Genomic DNA, 15,531 nt, shown 5'->3' on the forward strand with positions numbered 1-15,531 from the left:
TTGTATCTAACAACAAATGATTTTAGAAAACTTAGTGTAAAATATTGTTCAAGCATTGTATCCAAGGTTAATGACACCAGTAGAAAAAGATGATGACACCGGTGGATCAAATGGCTTGCTTCGCCCCTGTCACCGGCTAGGTGTCATCATTGACGGCACGACGAATGTTCCATATCCTGCCCTCGTTTGGTGGTACAAGTGTATTTTGCCCTCTGCGGACAGGGGGACGGCCCTTCTCCCTGCTCTCCCCGCTCGCCCGCCCGCTCGCTCACCATGCTGCTCCACCTCATCACCTACTTTTTTTATTTAATTAATTCGATTTAGTTATTTACTAACTGTATTCAATTTGAACTTTTTCATTTTCCTAATTTTTTAATCTTTTAATTCCAAATTTTACTATTAATATTGGAGCTGAAAATGTTGACCGAAATCAGCAGAAGGACATGGTTTTGGTGCGGTGAACAAGGCCGCACGCGTGAGCACACACAGGAATGGCTGAACGGGGTAGAGACTGGGGAGAAGCAGTGCGGCCACGCCGGGGGCCCACAGTGGCAAAAATGGGCTTCTTTTTGCAATCAGGTTGCTGTCTTAATATAATATCTACTTTTAGTTTTTTTATAAAAGAAAACGAACCTTCAAGAGCAATCACTACATCATCAACAAGGACCACAAGAAGTTGGTTTCTCAAAAGGTTAGAGCAAAGAATGGGGATGGAACTGGGTGGGTACCCAAGTCACCAAAAGGATGGGATTATCAAACTGTTTGGATTCCAAAAGGAGCTGAATGCACATAACTCGGGCCGAGTGATTTGGACTTTGGAGACTTGACTCCAACATGAAGTTTTAAACCTTGTTCACATGTTTGAGCATGTTGATGAAGAATATTGATAACTATACACCCCAGATCACCCATTCCAAACATAATTGAGGTTTGCATTTTGTACCTATGCTCATGTAGGATTGCATACAATTCTTTTGCATCTTGTACCTATGCTTGTCAAGGTATATAGACTTGCATCTCAACAATATTTCTAAAAAGCCAGCCCCTGCAAAGAACTGAATATTCAGCAACCATGAATTTCCTGGGTTTAATCCTCCTTATCACAAATGAGCCTCCTGCAACGAACACCACAGGGAGCCACCATGGCGAAGGTACTCCAACTCATTTGATGGACGATAGAGCAGATTAATAGTTGTATGTATAAGATTATGATATATAAGATTATGGTGTTCAACAAAGTATACTGGCGGAGAACAAAACTTCCATTTCTTACTCTGTTTTCTTCGTGGACATGCTTTTCAGTAATGAACATATGTACATCAGTATATACTACTACCAGGGAAGTTGGTAGCTGGATGCCTGCATCAAGGGATGAGCGAAGTATGCACCCAAGGTTAAAGCTGTGATTGCAATATAAGGTAACCGGAAGAACTCTAGGTAATAGTCTTTGGGTAGCTTCTGCCGTCCATCGACAATTGCAGCAAAAGGAACAATACTTGTTCTCTTCTTTAGGACTTCAAACGCTTCACCATAGCGTGACGCCAACCTCCTGTCACCGTTCCAAGCACCGAACAGGTGGTGGCCAATCAGTCCAACGGAGGCTGCGACAGCAACCGAGTTGCCAATCCATAGTGTGTGAGCAAGGCACCAAATTACCTGGCCAACCATCTATACAATAAATGAAGGCATGCTATAAGTCAAAGGTATAGTAAACTTTTATGCACTTTATAGAAAACTTACAAAGAATAATCTACCTGTGGATGTCTGGTGATACGCATTATTCCAGTTTCCCACATATGCAATTTGGGCTTGTCCACAGCTGCCACTTCCAATAGATTGAAAGTAGATGGGTAAAGAAAGAAGAAAGAGATGAATGATGAGAGCCAAACGAGTTCATGGATGCCACTTATGCCCTGAACTTGCCACAATTGAATACCGTCGTAGCGATGATTTATGAAGTATACCTAACATGGTAAAACAGTGTAATAAGATGCATTAAGATTCAGTCGTTGAGGTACCATCTACCTGAAGGAAAAGAATGCCTGGTACTCACAATAGTAGTAACTACTAAAGGCAGTGAGATTCCAGCAAACAGAACGCGGAAAGCACGCTCCCCTATTATTTTTTCCCCACTTTCCCGTAGGGTTGCCATACCACTATGGAATACAGCAAAAATGATGGTAAGGAGCAACATAACGACCTGAAATGGAATTGGACATAGTCAGGATATTCATCTATTTGATTATTGACAAGTAATACAATTAACCCCACCCCCCGCCCCCCCCCACCCCCCAAAAAAAAAGTTTATCATATGACCATGGAAGAAAAAAAATTAAATCAATGACAGCAGCAACGCAAAATGAAAACAGAAGCATAAATCACAATGTGAAAGAAGAAGAAATGATGGAATGCAAAACAAGAAGTAAAATAAGAATACAGAGCACCTTGAGTATAAAGTCCCAAAACATTGTGAAAAGAACCACGGTTGTTCCTAAACACACACTAACCACGAAGCTGAAGCTCAAGTTCTGTGCATCTCCAACAAATAACCATCAGTTCTACATCATTATCAATGGCCATGGGCAATCCAGGGTTAAATGGATATGGAACACGGGAGGGAATAGAATGGCCAAACATAACGTGTATTTGGCTGCAAACAAGAACTGGTGTATCAATACCCTTGCCACTAAGAACAGGGGCGGAGGGCTCAGTATGGCAAGGTATGGCCTTCGCCATACCTTGATTTTGCTGCAAGACCCCACAAATATTCCCCTTCCATGGTTGTATTGTATCTCCACACTGGTGGCCATGACTGCATGTCCAAGCTACAAACTGATGAGCGAGATGCGTAGGAAGGAGTAGTAGTCAGGCTGCGCTGCAAGGCTGAGTGCTTTTTCAGGCCACTTCATCTGTTGTTTGCTGCTGCTTTGCATTTGCAGATCATCATATATTACATGTGTATAGATTGTTTTCAATTTGAATCTTACTTTATGGTCTACTATGTGAGTTTGCCATACCTTAAATTTATTTCGTCCTCCGCCACTGACTGAGAGCCCTACATAATGAGCTTGACTTCTCAATACCATGGGATTACAGTTACTGTTAGTTTTTGCCATTGATGTCCAATAACATGGGAGAAATTTTCAGAAATGGCATTTTCTGCCCCTGGATGGAATGGGAGCGAGGGTATTGTTCACCTGATGGCAACAATCACACAGGGGAAACAGAAGCTAAAAGCAAGAGCAGGTGTCGGTTGTTGGATTGTCATGTAATGTCACCGGCTCACCGTTAGGATAGCTGGAACTGTGGCAGTACGAGAATAAGCACACCCTATGAAGTTGTAGACATGTGGTTGCCATAAGATCACCATGGAGGTGGGGAAAGAAGAGAGCAGATTTTCAGGAAAACAAGATAGTGGCGTGGTTCTATCATGCCAGTGCCACCACCAGCTCAACAAGTGTCAATAACACTAGAGTGATCAGGGAGGTCGCCACAACTTTGTTGAGGTGAATCCTCAACAGCAACTCAATCAAAAATAGGAGGAAAGCAGAGGCATGACAAGAGCTCTCTATAAGTGGCTACTTTTGGAGCAGAAAGAACACTTGAGAGGGGAAAGAACATACTTGATGGGAGAACAGTAGTCTTGGTGGAGCAGTGAAGCTGAAGCAAGGTGCAGAGATGGTTGAAGAGGAGAAAGCTTAAAGAGCTCCACAGCCACTTCTAAGTTCTAACCCCACAGACAGAATTAGCAGGAAACCTGAAGCACCAGCGCTTTGGCAATGTTTGCTTTCCAGAAAAAAAAAAGGGGCCATTAACAACTGCCCCAGCCTTAACATTCAATATGTGCAGGTGCCAGGGCTCAACCCCTCACTGGCAACCTCTCCCCTTGGTTATTTGCAATGGTATTTGCATGCTAGAGATATTCCTCCGTGCAAGCATGCTTGAAAAAGATCAAGTTGTGTCAGTGAGAGAAGTACCACTGCAATCTAAATCAGCATGCAAATACACAACAACAACAACAACAACATAGCCTTTTTTTCCCAAGCAAGTTGGGGTAGGCTAGAGATGAAACCCGAAAGAAATAAGATAAATGTGCTTGAACCTTGAACTTATTTCTTTCGGGTTTCATCTCTAGCCTACCCCAACTTGCTTGGGGAAAAAGGCTATGTTGTTGTTGTTGTTGTGTATTTGTATGCTGATTTAGATTGCAGTGGTACTTCTCTCACTGACACAACTTGATCTTTTTCAAGCATGCTTGCACGGAGGAATATCTCTAGCAATGAAATTCTATAAAACTAAATATCTGGGATTATTTACTTTGTATTAAAAAAGTTAAGTGAAACAACCATATTTGATTTCTACAAAGTGGAAAATTCAATAAGGTACTTCATGCCAAAAGAAGCTTGTATTGAGCAGTTATTATTTCTCTCTAGAGAAATTGACAGCATTAAGGATCTTTTTTTCAGATACATTGACAACTGACTTTTGTTTGGAGAAAAAAGATATTGCTCGTCTACATAGTTACACAACGTGCATACTGATGAATTATAACCATTCTTAGCAGCATGTGCTGCATTATGTAGTGAAGGATCAAGTTTGCTAAGGTTCACACAGATTGCCTCACGACCAGACTTTCAGAAGCCTATGTAATGAGTTCGGATCATTTAGTTGCAGGGAACCCACAGTTACCTTCCTAGGTGACAAAGTTGAGCTCATAACTGAGCATAGCTGGTCAGCGACCTTGGTCATTCGTATTCCAATCCACTGTTAACTAATTGCCACCGCAAGATTGTTGAGCACATTGACTAAGCATAGTTGCGTAGCAAGAAAAGAAAACATTCAGACATGTTATCGAAGTAAACCGTTTATGTTTGCATTAAAAAATCTTTGCAACTTCAACATTAGCAGACCAATTCAATCCTGGGAGGCATCATTTTAGTTGTTGAAAGTACTAACCTACATCAGTAACTACATTAGCTAGTACGGAAAGGAAGATTCAGGGGACGGACTCCAATAATCACACTCAAGAGCTATATATCAGCGCCAAAAATGTCGTCGTTAAAGAGCATTCAAAATTGAGCTCCCTGTCACAGGCTCACTGCGCACATGTACAGAAGATAGGACAGTTGGATAACAATTAAACTAGTAATAAACTAAAAATAGTCTTAATGGTCCCAACAAAAGCAGCCCGGCTTATCCTAATCCATCGCCAACACTAGAACTGTAGTAGTAGGCAGGGAACTGACACCACGAAACTGAATGAAGTCCTCTGAACTTAAGCAAGCCAAAAGGTAGGCGCGCACCTCGTGGCTGTCGGAGACGGAGGCGACGGCGTCGAGGAACCTAGTCCCGACCCCGGTGTCGGGGTCGATCCACAGCACGTTGAGCGCCCAGAGCACCGCGGCGAGTATCACGGCGAAGTAGGCCCACGACGCCACGCTCTGGTCCCCGAGCCGGAACGCGGCGGAGTCCTCCCCCACGAGCCCGGGCCCCCCGCCGCCGGCAGCCTCCCCTTCCCCCTCCGCGCCGCCCCCGACGGCCCGGGCGCGGGAGAGGAGGAGGGGGCGGGGGAGAGGGAGAGGGAGGAGCGGCGCCCTGGCGGGGCCGCCGGGCGGCCGCGGGAGGTGGACGCGGCGGAGGTGGGGACGGCGGTGCGGGAGGAGGAGAGGCGGTGGGGCGGCGAGGTGGAGGCGGAGGTGGGAGGCCATGGCGGGGGAAGCAAGCGCGCGCGTGCGGGCGAGTGGAGCTGGCTGGGGTGGTGCGGTGGCGGCAGCCGAAATGGGGCGGCGAGGTTTAGAGTGGTGGTGGCGGCATCTCGGTGGAAGGGCGGGCGGAGGATGCGGTGCGCGTGGGATTTGGAGGGTGGTGCGGCCGGACGTGTCGGCTTGTCACGGCGGTAGTAGCAGCGCTGGCAGCAGAGATGAAAATGGTCGGGAATGGTCGGGAAATCCTAACTATTCCCGTAATTATATTTTTTGATCGGGAATAGAAATAGGAATGGAAAAATTGGATGGAAAAACGAAATCGGTATTACAGGATATCGGGAACAAAATCAATCGGTCGGGAGCATGCCGATTACGATCGGGAATCGATAACTCAAAACGGGAAAATACATACAACCACTTCAAACATTTAACTCGATAAAATAATTACAACTATGCATAAATAACATGGAAACAAGACTCATATAACTAAGAAACACAGGTAAAGTGAATCACGAATTCACAATTCACGTTGTAACACATGCAAACAACAATTCACGTTTCCAACACAGGTAACACAGCCGACTACGACAAATACGGGAATTCCCGCGGGAATTTTCCCGGCTGAAAACGGGAACCGTGAAAACGGTCGGGAAAACACCCCAACCGTTCCCGTTCCCGTTCCCGTCCATTTCCCGTTTTGTTTTCTCATTTTTCCTATTTTTTCCGCGGAAACGGTTTACGGTCGGTTTAAACGGTAAATGGAGCCGGTCGGGACGGGATTTTCCGGTCCCATTTTCAACCCTAGCCGGCAGGGAACCGAAAAAGATGTAAACGACAAACGAGCTTGACCCTCCCAAAAAAAATTGTACTCAAATTTGCAAATGTTTAATTTAATGCATTTTTTAGGGCATGTTTAATTTAATGCATTTGATAAACATCTTTTCTCTTAATTTACGTGGATTGTAGTTGTAGTGGACAATGAAATGATTTTCACATCAATCTTTTTTAATAACCAACAAAAACATTGTCTGTTTTCATGAGCATAAAACCAGGTCAGGCATAGCCGGTTTTCTAATTTTGTTTGTCAAGAATCAACTCCAAACAAATTTCGGTTTCTTTCTCTTCCACGAATAGCTTTCTCCAATGATAGTTCGACTCTGGATGCCCACGTCACAAGAAGATTCAGCCACTTGACAAAGGTCTTGGAGCATCCGCAATAGTTTTAGTTACCTCTTCCATGTAACGTTGTCCACGTAAACCCAATAGGATAGAGTACAGTAGATAATATGTACAACGTAGCATGGTTTCCAAAAAATTAAAAATGGGACGCATATGTCAGAAATTGTTTTGTTTTCACGGTTTATCCTGTCTTCTCTGTGTCCCCTCCTGAGTCAAGACCAGCCTTTTTCCATGCGCCTCCGTGCCCGCGGCTTGCTCTCATGCTCTGCCTCCGCAGCTTGCCGGCCTTGCCCGCGTCGGTCGTCTCTGGCTCTCTGCCCGCCTTGTCCCACGCCGGCAGCCGCGGCGCACAGCGGAAAAGGATGCTCCGCCTTAGGGATATAAATGGTACAGATATTTTCCGATCGTATTCGAATTCGATTCGATTTGAAATAGTTTTTATTCATCCGTATCCGATTTCGAGTATTCAATATCCATAATCGATCCGTATCTTAATGTTCAAAAACTATATTTTTATGATGTCGATATCCATTACAATATTAACCGACAAAAACTAATACTATCCATATCTGACTCTATCAAATACGATATCAGTGATATCCATCTGTATCCGATCCGTTTTCATCCCTGCTCCGCCATAGTGTCTCGTCGCGCGGCACGACGCCGTGCTTGCCGGCTGGCTCTGCCTCCGCGGCTTGCCGGCCATGCCCGCGGCTGTCGTCGCTGCTAGCCTTGCCCCTGCCCCAAGCCGGCAGCCGCGGCGCACAGAGCTTAATCGGAAATGCTGATGTGGCTCTCGCGTGGAGAGCTCATAACAACCCTTGCGTTGCGGGTGCCCAGTAGAACATTGTCTGACAAGTGGCAAGTGAGCTAGTATAAACAACTTCAGGCAAGCACCCCCAACGTTTTACCACACGCTGCTGGCATTGCAAGAGGCTACTCGAAGAAATTTCTACATAAATTTTACTTAAACTTTTAGACTTGCTGTTGCTGACTGAAATATTTGAAGATGTGATGGGCTACATCATGCCTAAAAGAAACACCCGTAGGAACTAGCCGATTGATGAACAAAATTCAGGGTTAGATGAGATGGCTCAGGTCACAACCGCGCTCGGTGTCTCTTATTGAAGAAATAATTCGGTGGGTCATACATAGATTACAATTATTACATTGAAGGCAGGGTATTATTCCCGCTGTTTTGAACATGCAGACTTGCACGAGCAGCACGTCCTGCCCTCACACCCCAATTGCCTAAAAAGGAATAAGAGCAAAAGGAAAGATAGGAAGAAGTTGCAACCCCAGTACAGTCAGTTTGGTAAGCTTTGTTCACCGCAGGTCACCTGTATAACTACAACAAAGGGATCAGGGAGTGAGTGTATCTTGTGTCTGTGTACGGACGGATAAATATGAATGGTTACCCCATTATTTTTCAGAGGGCAAACGGGCACCAGGGTGGGGTGAGCAAGAACTTTTTCCTGCTTGAATGTGATACATGGCGAAGCACCGGAATGCGGAAGCTCAGAACAGCGGAGGAAGGATGGACGAGGACCTGTACAGCTTCAGCTCTTTGAATGTGTTGGGAGATAATTACTGAAGAGACAAGAATGGGAATAAGCATGAGGAGGGTTGAGGAGGGCGGCTTATGACGCCTCTCTCTCAGTGCTTCCATTGCCGGAGGGTATTTGCTGTGAATCAGTTTGGGAAATCCTATGAGACCTTCCGGACCCTCCGTCGAGCAATCTTTCAGAATGCCCTGGTGAGGATGCCAACTGGTAGTGCATGGTTGGCGCATCACCTGTCGGTGAGGTTGCGGTTCCGTACATAAGGGTTCCCATAGGATGGTCAAATTTGCAATTTGGACCGAACTTGCAGATGCCGTAACGAGAATAGAAGGTGCAGACAGGTTCTCCCTGTTATAGCAGCAAAAAGGAAAAGGGTGGTTAGCATAACGCCCACAGATCTTACCTGTAAATAGCTTAAACACTCTTTAAAAACAGGTCATGTAGAGAAACAACATCCAGTGACAAACATATACCACATGCACTCAATATTGCTTGCTAAATGCTTGATAGACATGAGAGAATCTAATTGGCAGCAGACTAATAGAACAGACATTTTAGAGGAATGGTTGAACAAGTTGCTACTACACTAATATGGGCGATAAATCAGTCCATAAAAAACCGAGTCAGGCAGTATGATAAGCTCATAAACATCCTAAATCCTAGGTGCGGGTTTGATAGGCTAATGGAGATCTCTTATCCTTCTTACTGTAAGTAGCTTCTTGTTAAATCTGGTTTTCCCTAGATTCCTGTATAGCTATTTCAAGTTCATCACTAATTGCAAAGATTATAAAATACTTTCTTTGCCTTAACTTCATTTAACACGATGTCAAAGCTGTTCATCTTCACATTATCATCATTTCATCGTATAATAAAGACCCAAGCAAACTTTGCTGAACATCTGAATCCATGAGAATGGTTTCATTTGTTTGTTGTCAACACTTCTTAAAGGGTCAGTTCTGAAAATCGTATCATTTACCCAAGCTACAAGGACTAGAACAAACACACAAGAAATTTGTCTTAAATATTTTATCAGTGGAATCAATTTCATAATTTCTGCTGGGTGAAATCAACACGAAAAAACAACATTACCGGGCGAAGTGGAAGACCTAATGGACTCAATGCACAGTTTGGAGCAGGAATCAGACGCTCCTTAGGGTGATTAAACTTGCAAACAGCACCAAACTTGCAGTCTCCGGTTTTCATATAGAACTGACACTCAGGCTGGTCAGGTCTCTCAGGAAATATGTTCTCTCCTTGTACTGCATAAAGTCCAAGAGGAACAGAACCTGGTTGGTATGACGGATACACTCCATGTTCACCCATACCAGTTGTTTCACTTTGATGTGAGCTAGCATAGTATTGAGTTGTTCCAGGTGTTCGTTGTTGATCATCTGACGAAGAAGAGCCCATTTGTGCCTAAGAGACATAAATAAAATGCTGATCATGTATAAGTCCATAAGAGGAATACCAAATAAAACTGCTAGCAAAAAATAACTGTATTACAGATGTCCTGGAAATGATATTGCACATGGCATGGAATTGCTTTGATCACAAGGTATAAAGGCTCATTAGAAGTATCAACTGACACTTATCCGCAATTCAAGTCAGGAAGTAGGGATATACACAAGGTTTCAGTAAGTCAGGCCAGTTGGAAGACCCAACTGCAACACACTAGATGGGATAAGCTCAGTTTGACAGGTTGGGGATGGGGGATAAATAGGTTGGATTAGGTAGGTTGCACGAGTCAAACATTTTGATTGTAACAGTAGGGTGGGATAGTTCAGTGCATGTTAAGTAAGGTAGGATGGAGGTGTGACAAAAAGTAGTACACACTCCTAGATAGAAAATAAAGATCATTATCTCTGATGCACTGGAGGTCAACTAGTAAACAAGGCTAGTATATTGCATGACAGATAGTGGCTGAGTTGTGCATGATGAGCATTTCACAGTAAAATCCCTTGTTACATATTGCCTTTGGTATCAGTACCACTGTGTCACAATAATAAATATGAAGGGAAAACATATTATGCATTAAAATAGATCAACAGCATACAGATTTGACAAAGAAAAAAAAAGGAAGAAGCTATTGAAGTATGAAGAGAAAGGGTTAAAGGACATACAGCATAAGGATTCCACCTGGGAACTTGAACAAGGCCCTGGGGAACAATCACTTGTGCATAGCCTGAATGACCAGGCCACCGAGGACTTGCAATAAATGATGCAGATCTTGACAAAGTCCAATTAGTAACAGCCCCAGGATATGTATGTTGACCAGGAGAGGTTGCAGATTGCCCAGGTGAATAAATAGAGCCGCGTACAGCAACCATCGTATTGGAGGGCGGTGGATGATGAAACTTACATGTGCTTGCAAATTTGCACTGCCCTGTTCGCAAATAATAAGCACATTCCTTCTCATTCTGCAGTAATAAACTGCAAGTAAATGAAAGCTAATCACGCAGACAAGCTAAGAGATTTTAGGCAATTATTGTTAAACAATGAGCAATTGAGCAACAACCAAAAACAAAGGAATTTTAGAACAGACCGGCCTTATTGGGTAACCTAGAACATTCAACTGTACTCGCGTTGCAATCGCAGCCTTTTCTCGGGGGTGATGAAACTTGCATGTTGCTCCAAACTTGCATGTCCCGGTCTTCAGATAGTACTGTAAATGAATCGATATTAAAATTTGTAGGACCATAGTTCATCTAGGACCAGATTGAAACACCAACCCAATCAAAATTGTAGTTAAAACAATGTGGAAGATTGGATGTTTGATAAGTTTAAAACCTGAAGTCAAATTTTAACTCTAGCGTAGCAATGAAATGTAAATAAAAAAACATATGCCCACAGAGAGGGGGAAAAGTGTGGGCAGATAGACTAAAATGGATTGGCAATTCTACAAAGAGGGAATGATTTATAGAGTTGTAGGCTTAAACAGAAGAACATACAAAGGCATGTTATGATAATTTTCATAAAGCTAAGCTGAGCAAAATTTAGATCATTGGGTCATGGCATCTGATTAACACCCAATCTATAACTATAAGAATTATAAGGAGCTTGGCTAAAAAAACTTAAACAAGTAAATGATCATGCCATTCGCCCACAACTTAGGAGTTAGGACAACTCTTCAGGTTACGTCTACCAATAAACATGGTAGTGCAGCTTTGAGAAAGGAAAACATGTATACAGGTACTTCTCAGAATGTCATTATCTAAAGCTATTTTCTGTAGACTAAGCAGGGGAATCAAGCAAAATGTCTGCCTGCCTGCCACAAATAACCATCTAGAACAGCATTGAAAGACCATATATAACATAAGATTGATGACCACCATCAGAAATATTTGATTCGGGAAACTGGCTAATTTTATGATAAATCGTACATCACATGGTTTCAAAAATTTAAATGAAGAGAAAATAGTGATCTAACCAGCTACTTAAAACTAAAAACTCACTTGACACTCTGGTTGACCAACTCTATAAGGATACTCCCCTTTCATCCTTGCAGCAGCAACAGCCTAATTTGACCAAAAGTAACTGAAGTCAAGACCAGAATTAAAATCAAGCAGCAAGTAACAATTGATAAAACTATATGCCCTAAAAATAGGATAAAAGCTACCACAAATTTCCCATACATTTAAAATGTAGGCAACTGCATCAAGCGTATAATAAAGAAAAGAAAGGAAAATCCTAAGCTAGAGTACTTTGTGTTATGAGAATAGCAAAATTGCCCATGCATTCAACGGCACAAGAAATCAAACAATTACGTAATTCATGTGAGATGCTGTCACAGAGGAATTATAAATGACAAAATATGTAGATAATTAATGATTTAATGTTATGTGCAAATGCCAGCAAAATTCCCAATAATCAGACTCAGGGGCAAGGATGGGTAAATAATGAGTTTATGGGTAGATCACCACCACCACCAGCAACTCAAATGTTTTAACTTTTAAGTAGTAAAGATAAAGATACTTAGCAGACCATAGAATATACTGCAAGCTGGATGCATCAAATAAGACTATTATCTTCATTATAAGAGTGCACCAGTTAAGCCAGCGTACATGTAAGTCGTAACAATCTAATATCAGATAGAACATGTTAAATGAGTAACGGAAAAAAGAAAGTGATGTATTGCAACATCACCTTGCATTCTTAAGGTGAATATAAGGAAAATTATTTCACAAAAAATCATGACTGATCAAATTATATGGCCTCATTCTAGCCCTTTACGGTAATAGACAGAATTCTAGATCACAAATTTAAGGTTCATTTGTAAGCGTATCAAATGAAGGAAAGACAGAATTAGTTTAGGCCAATCCCCAGCACTGAATTCAGTTGAATTTGCATTTCCCAACACTAAGGTATCATGCTTTAGAACGTCACCTCCTTAACAAACTAAATATCAGTAGAAATAAGCAAACTTGGCAACTATTTTGTTGCTCTAATGAATTTGGTTAAGCTACTTGGTTTCTTCAGAACACGGTAGAAAGTTGGAAGAATCTATAAAGCTCTAAAGAGACTCATACATAAGTGATAACTTATGAGCCTACAGAGGAATGGCCAAAGGGGCTAGAGGATGAATGGAACTAATGAGATCATGACACATTATAAGTAACCTTCCAGCAATCTATACTACAATAAGGTATAGAAATGACAACAAGTCTCAATATATTACAGACAAAGATATAGTTTGAAGCTACCAGCTTCCTGTTTGGCGGGTGATTGAACTTGCACGTTGCCCCAAATCTACAAAGTGCAGTCCTCATATAATAACTACAGTCTGGTTCTCCAATTCTCTCAGGGAAGGGACCATGTTCCATAGATTCTCCTCCTCCTAAAGTCATTTGCCACATGACCTCTGCAACCATTAAGAATTTGCTTTAGCAACTAGCTATCACTCTACATATTCATATTAAGAATCCATGCTTAAGAAGAATGAAGCTGAAAACTACATCAACATGTGGCAAAGAAGCCAAGCAACTAAACACTTTGATAATACTAGTGTCCAGCCATCCATTTCCAAACTAAATAGGAAGTTCATATCTTTTTACCAGATTTCTATAAAATGTTGTCCAACATGCTAGTCAACAATGCACTGAAATTTTTGGAAGGCATTGTTATGAAGTATCCTTTGTTTCATTGAAAAAAGATGTAATAGCACATTGAAACAGGTGCATTTAATTTATTAGTCCAGCACCTACTACTTATACTGAAATGGAAAAAGGGACACTATAGGCAAGAAAAGTGCATGGCACCAGCACATGTCAAGTGCACTAAACAGACAAATTATCAATCAGCCTAAAGGTCTTGACTTTTCCTCCAGAAGACAAAGAAACATGTCAGTACACTCACCAATTCGGTCAGATGCTAGACTAAAATGAACAATATTTCTGCTTCAGAAAGAATGGCAAAGCTTTTTTGAAACTTTTTCAGACCCAAACCGACCTGGTTTGACTAATATGGAGCACAGATGATAGAGAGCACTTCTCATTCAGTGGTGGTCACAAAAACAGTTGAGCCCACTGATGCGCCTACTAATTTCTAGAAAGGCTAACAAGTGAAAGTGCAACTAATAATCAGAAGCTAATGCACCTGCACAAACGAACTAAACCCAACTCCACTCTGTCCAGAAAGATAATAATAACAAAACTTGGTTCTGAGCACCCAGAGCTTCATAACACAACTGAGACAAGCAGTCCTCCCAATGCTTGAAGCAGAGGCAAATTACCATCTCATCCAACAGCCGAAAAGGCAGGGTACACCATGCCCTCCGAGTGGAGGGCAAAAGTAAATCCACCAAAGGGTGGCACCTTTAACTAAAAGTCAAGCATCTGTCCGCCTGTCCCCTAATTCTTCAAACTGGAACTGTAACCAAACACATTTCAGTATGTAGTACTTCCTTCTTCCAGCAATCAAACGAGGATCGAGGAGTGCAGACCTCTGCTTTTCCCAGGATTCTCATGCTTACAGTTACAGGTGCATGCCTAAGTGTTACTACCTTGAACCCAAGGGACACGGACGAGAAAAGCATAGACGGAGTAAAATTTTATATCCCCGACCTAGCACGATGGTCGCAAACATACAGCATTGAAGCCACCGACACAGAAGAAAAGACAACCGAGAGGCCGCGACAACCCGAAGCGACGATCACGAACCAAGCGCCCCCCCATCTAACCCCCACCGAATTCCAATCCAGTCCAGTCCAGCACCGTCGATGCACCTCCCGCTCGAACCACGAAAGCAATGCCAGAGCACCACGCGCGTAGCAGCGCAGGACCGTCGCAAGCGCGCGCCGATCCCCAAGGCCGTTCGGCCCAATTCCGGTCCCCCGAATCCGCCGAAATTCTCCGCCACCGAGCCGCGAGCTAATCGCCTGCAGCGTCACGATTGGCGACACGCATCGAGCTACACGGCGGACCCCCGCACGAACCCCCCGCTCCCAGCCCCGCGCGCGCGACATTGCACCGCCGGCGCCGCGGGACCCCGGAGGTGGCACGGGGGAGAGGAGGGGCACCAGGCCCCCGCGGCGGCAGGAGCTAGAGTAGTAGCTGTAACCGGCGCTCACCTTCCGCGGCCCCGTGGTGGTGGGGCCCGATCGCGACGCCCGCCGGGGAGGAGGAGGAGCCCTCCCCGCCCCCGGCTCCCCCGCCGGCCGCTCCAGCTCCCGCCGCCGCCATCAGGGCCTCCCCGGCATCAGATCAGAGGGCGCCGCGGCGCGAGGGGGGGTGGGGGAGGCGGAGTGGAGTGGGGGAGAAGCGACGCGAGGCGAGAGGAGGTGGAGGTGGAGGTGGAGAGGAGCCAAGCCAAGCGGCAGGCGTCCGTCCATCCCCGGCTCGGACAGCCAGTCGTTTTTGTTCCGCGCCCACCTGCACCTCCCCCGTTTCTCACCCGCGCGCCCGCAGCCGAAACCACCCGCGGGGGGCAAAATCCCGGGCGCACCCCGGCTGCGCACACAGCATATGGGATTGGGATGGCGGCAGCCGCGGAAGAAACTTCATTTATGCCACACCAACGAACGAGCTACTACTAAATTGAAAGCGCATTGTTTTGGCTGTCGGTTTTGGGCGTAGCAGCTCCATTTTTTC

At 44.1% G+C, this 15,531-nt stretch overlaps 2 protein-coding genes across 2 annotated transcripts; both read right to left on the reverse strand.

Moving 5' to 3' along the window:
- Positions 1 to 1,185: 1,185 nt before the first annotated feature.
- LOC120699317 (15-cis-zeta-carotene isomerase, chloroplastic-like) lies at positions 1,186 to 5,856 on the reverse strand. The gene is made up of 4 exons (XM_039983281.1): positions 5,304 to 5,856; positions 2,054 to 2,200; positions 1,755 to 1,964; positions 1,186 to 1,668 (listed from the first exon to the last, which is right to left on the reverse strand). Exons 1-4 carry the CDS (start codon positions 5,706 to 5,708, stop codon positions 1,333 to 1,335), a joined length of 1,098 nt encoding a protein of 365 aa, XP_039839215.1. The 5' UTR covers positions 5,709 to 5,856; the 3' UTR covers positions 1,186 to 1,332.
- A 2,118-nt stretch (positions 5,857 to 7,974) lies between these two features.
- Positions 7,975 to 15,265, reverse strand: LOC120699318 (zinc finger CCCH domain-containing protein 66). Its single transcript, XM_039983282.1, has 7 exons — positions 15,012 to 15,265; positions 13,147 to 13,304; positions 11,899 to 11,961; positions 10,989 to 11,108; positions 10,567 to 10,863; positions 9,536 to 9,862; positions 7,975 to 8,794 (listed from the first exon to the last, which is right to left on the reverse strand). The coding sequence occupies exons 1-7, from the start codon at positions 15,121 to 15,123 to the stop codon at positions 8,525 to 8,527; spliced, it is 1,347 nt and encodes a 448-aa protein (XP_039839216.1). The 5' UTR covers positions 15,124 to 15,265; the 3' UTR covers positions 7,975 to 8,524.
- Between the last annotated feature and the right edge of the window lie 266 nt (positions 15,266 to 15,531).

Source organism: Panicum virgatum, chromosome 3K (assembly GCF_016808335.1).
Source record: "Panicum virgatum strain AP13 chromosome 3K, P.virgatum_v5, whole genome shotgun sequence".
Taxonomy (NCBI): domain Eukaryota; kingdom Viridiplantae; phylum Streptophyta; class Magnoliopsida; order Poales; family Poaceae; genus Panicum; species Panicum virgatum.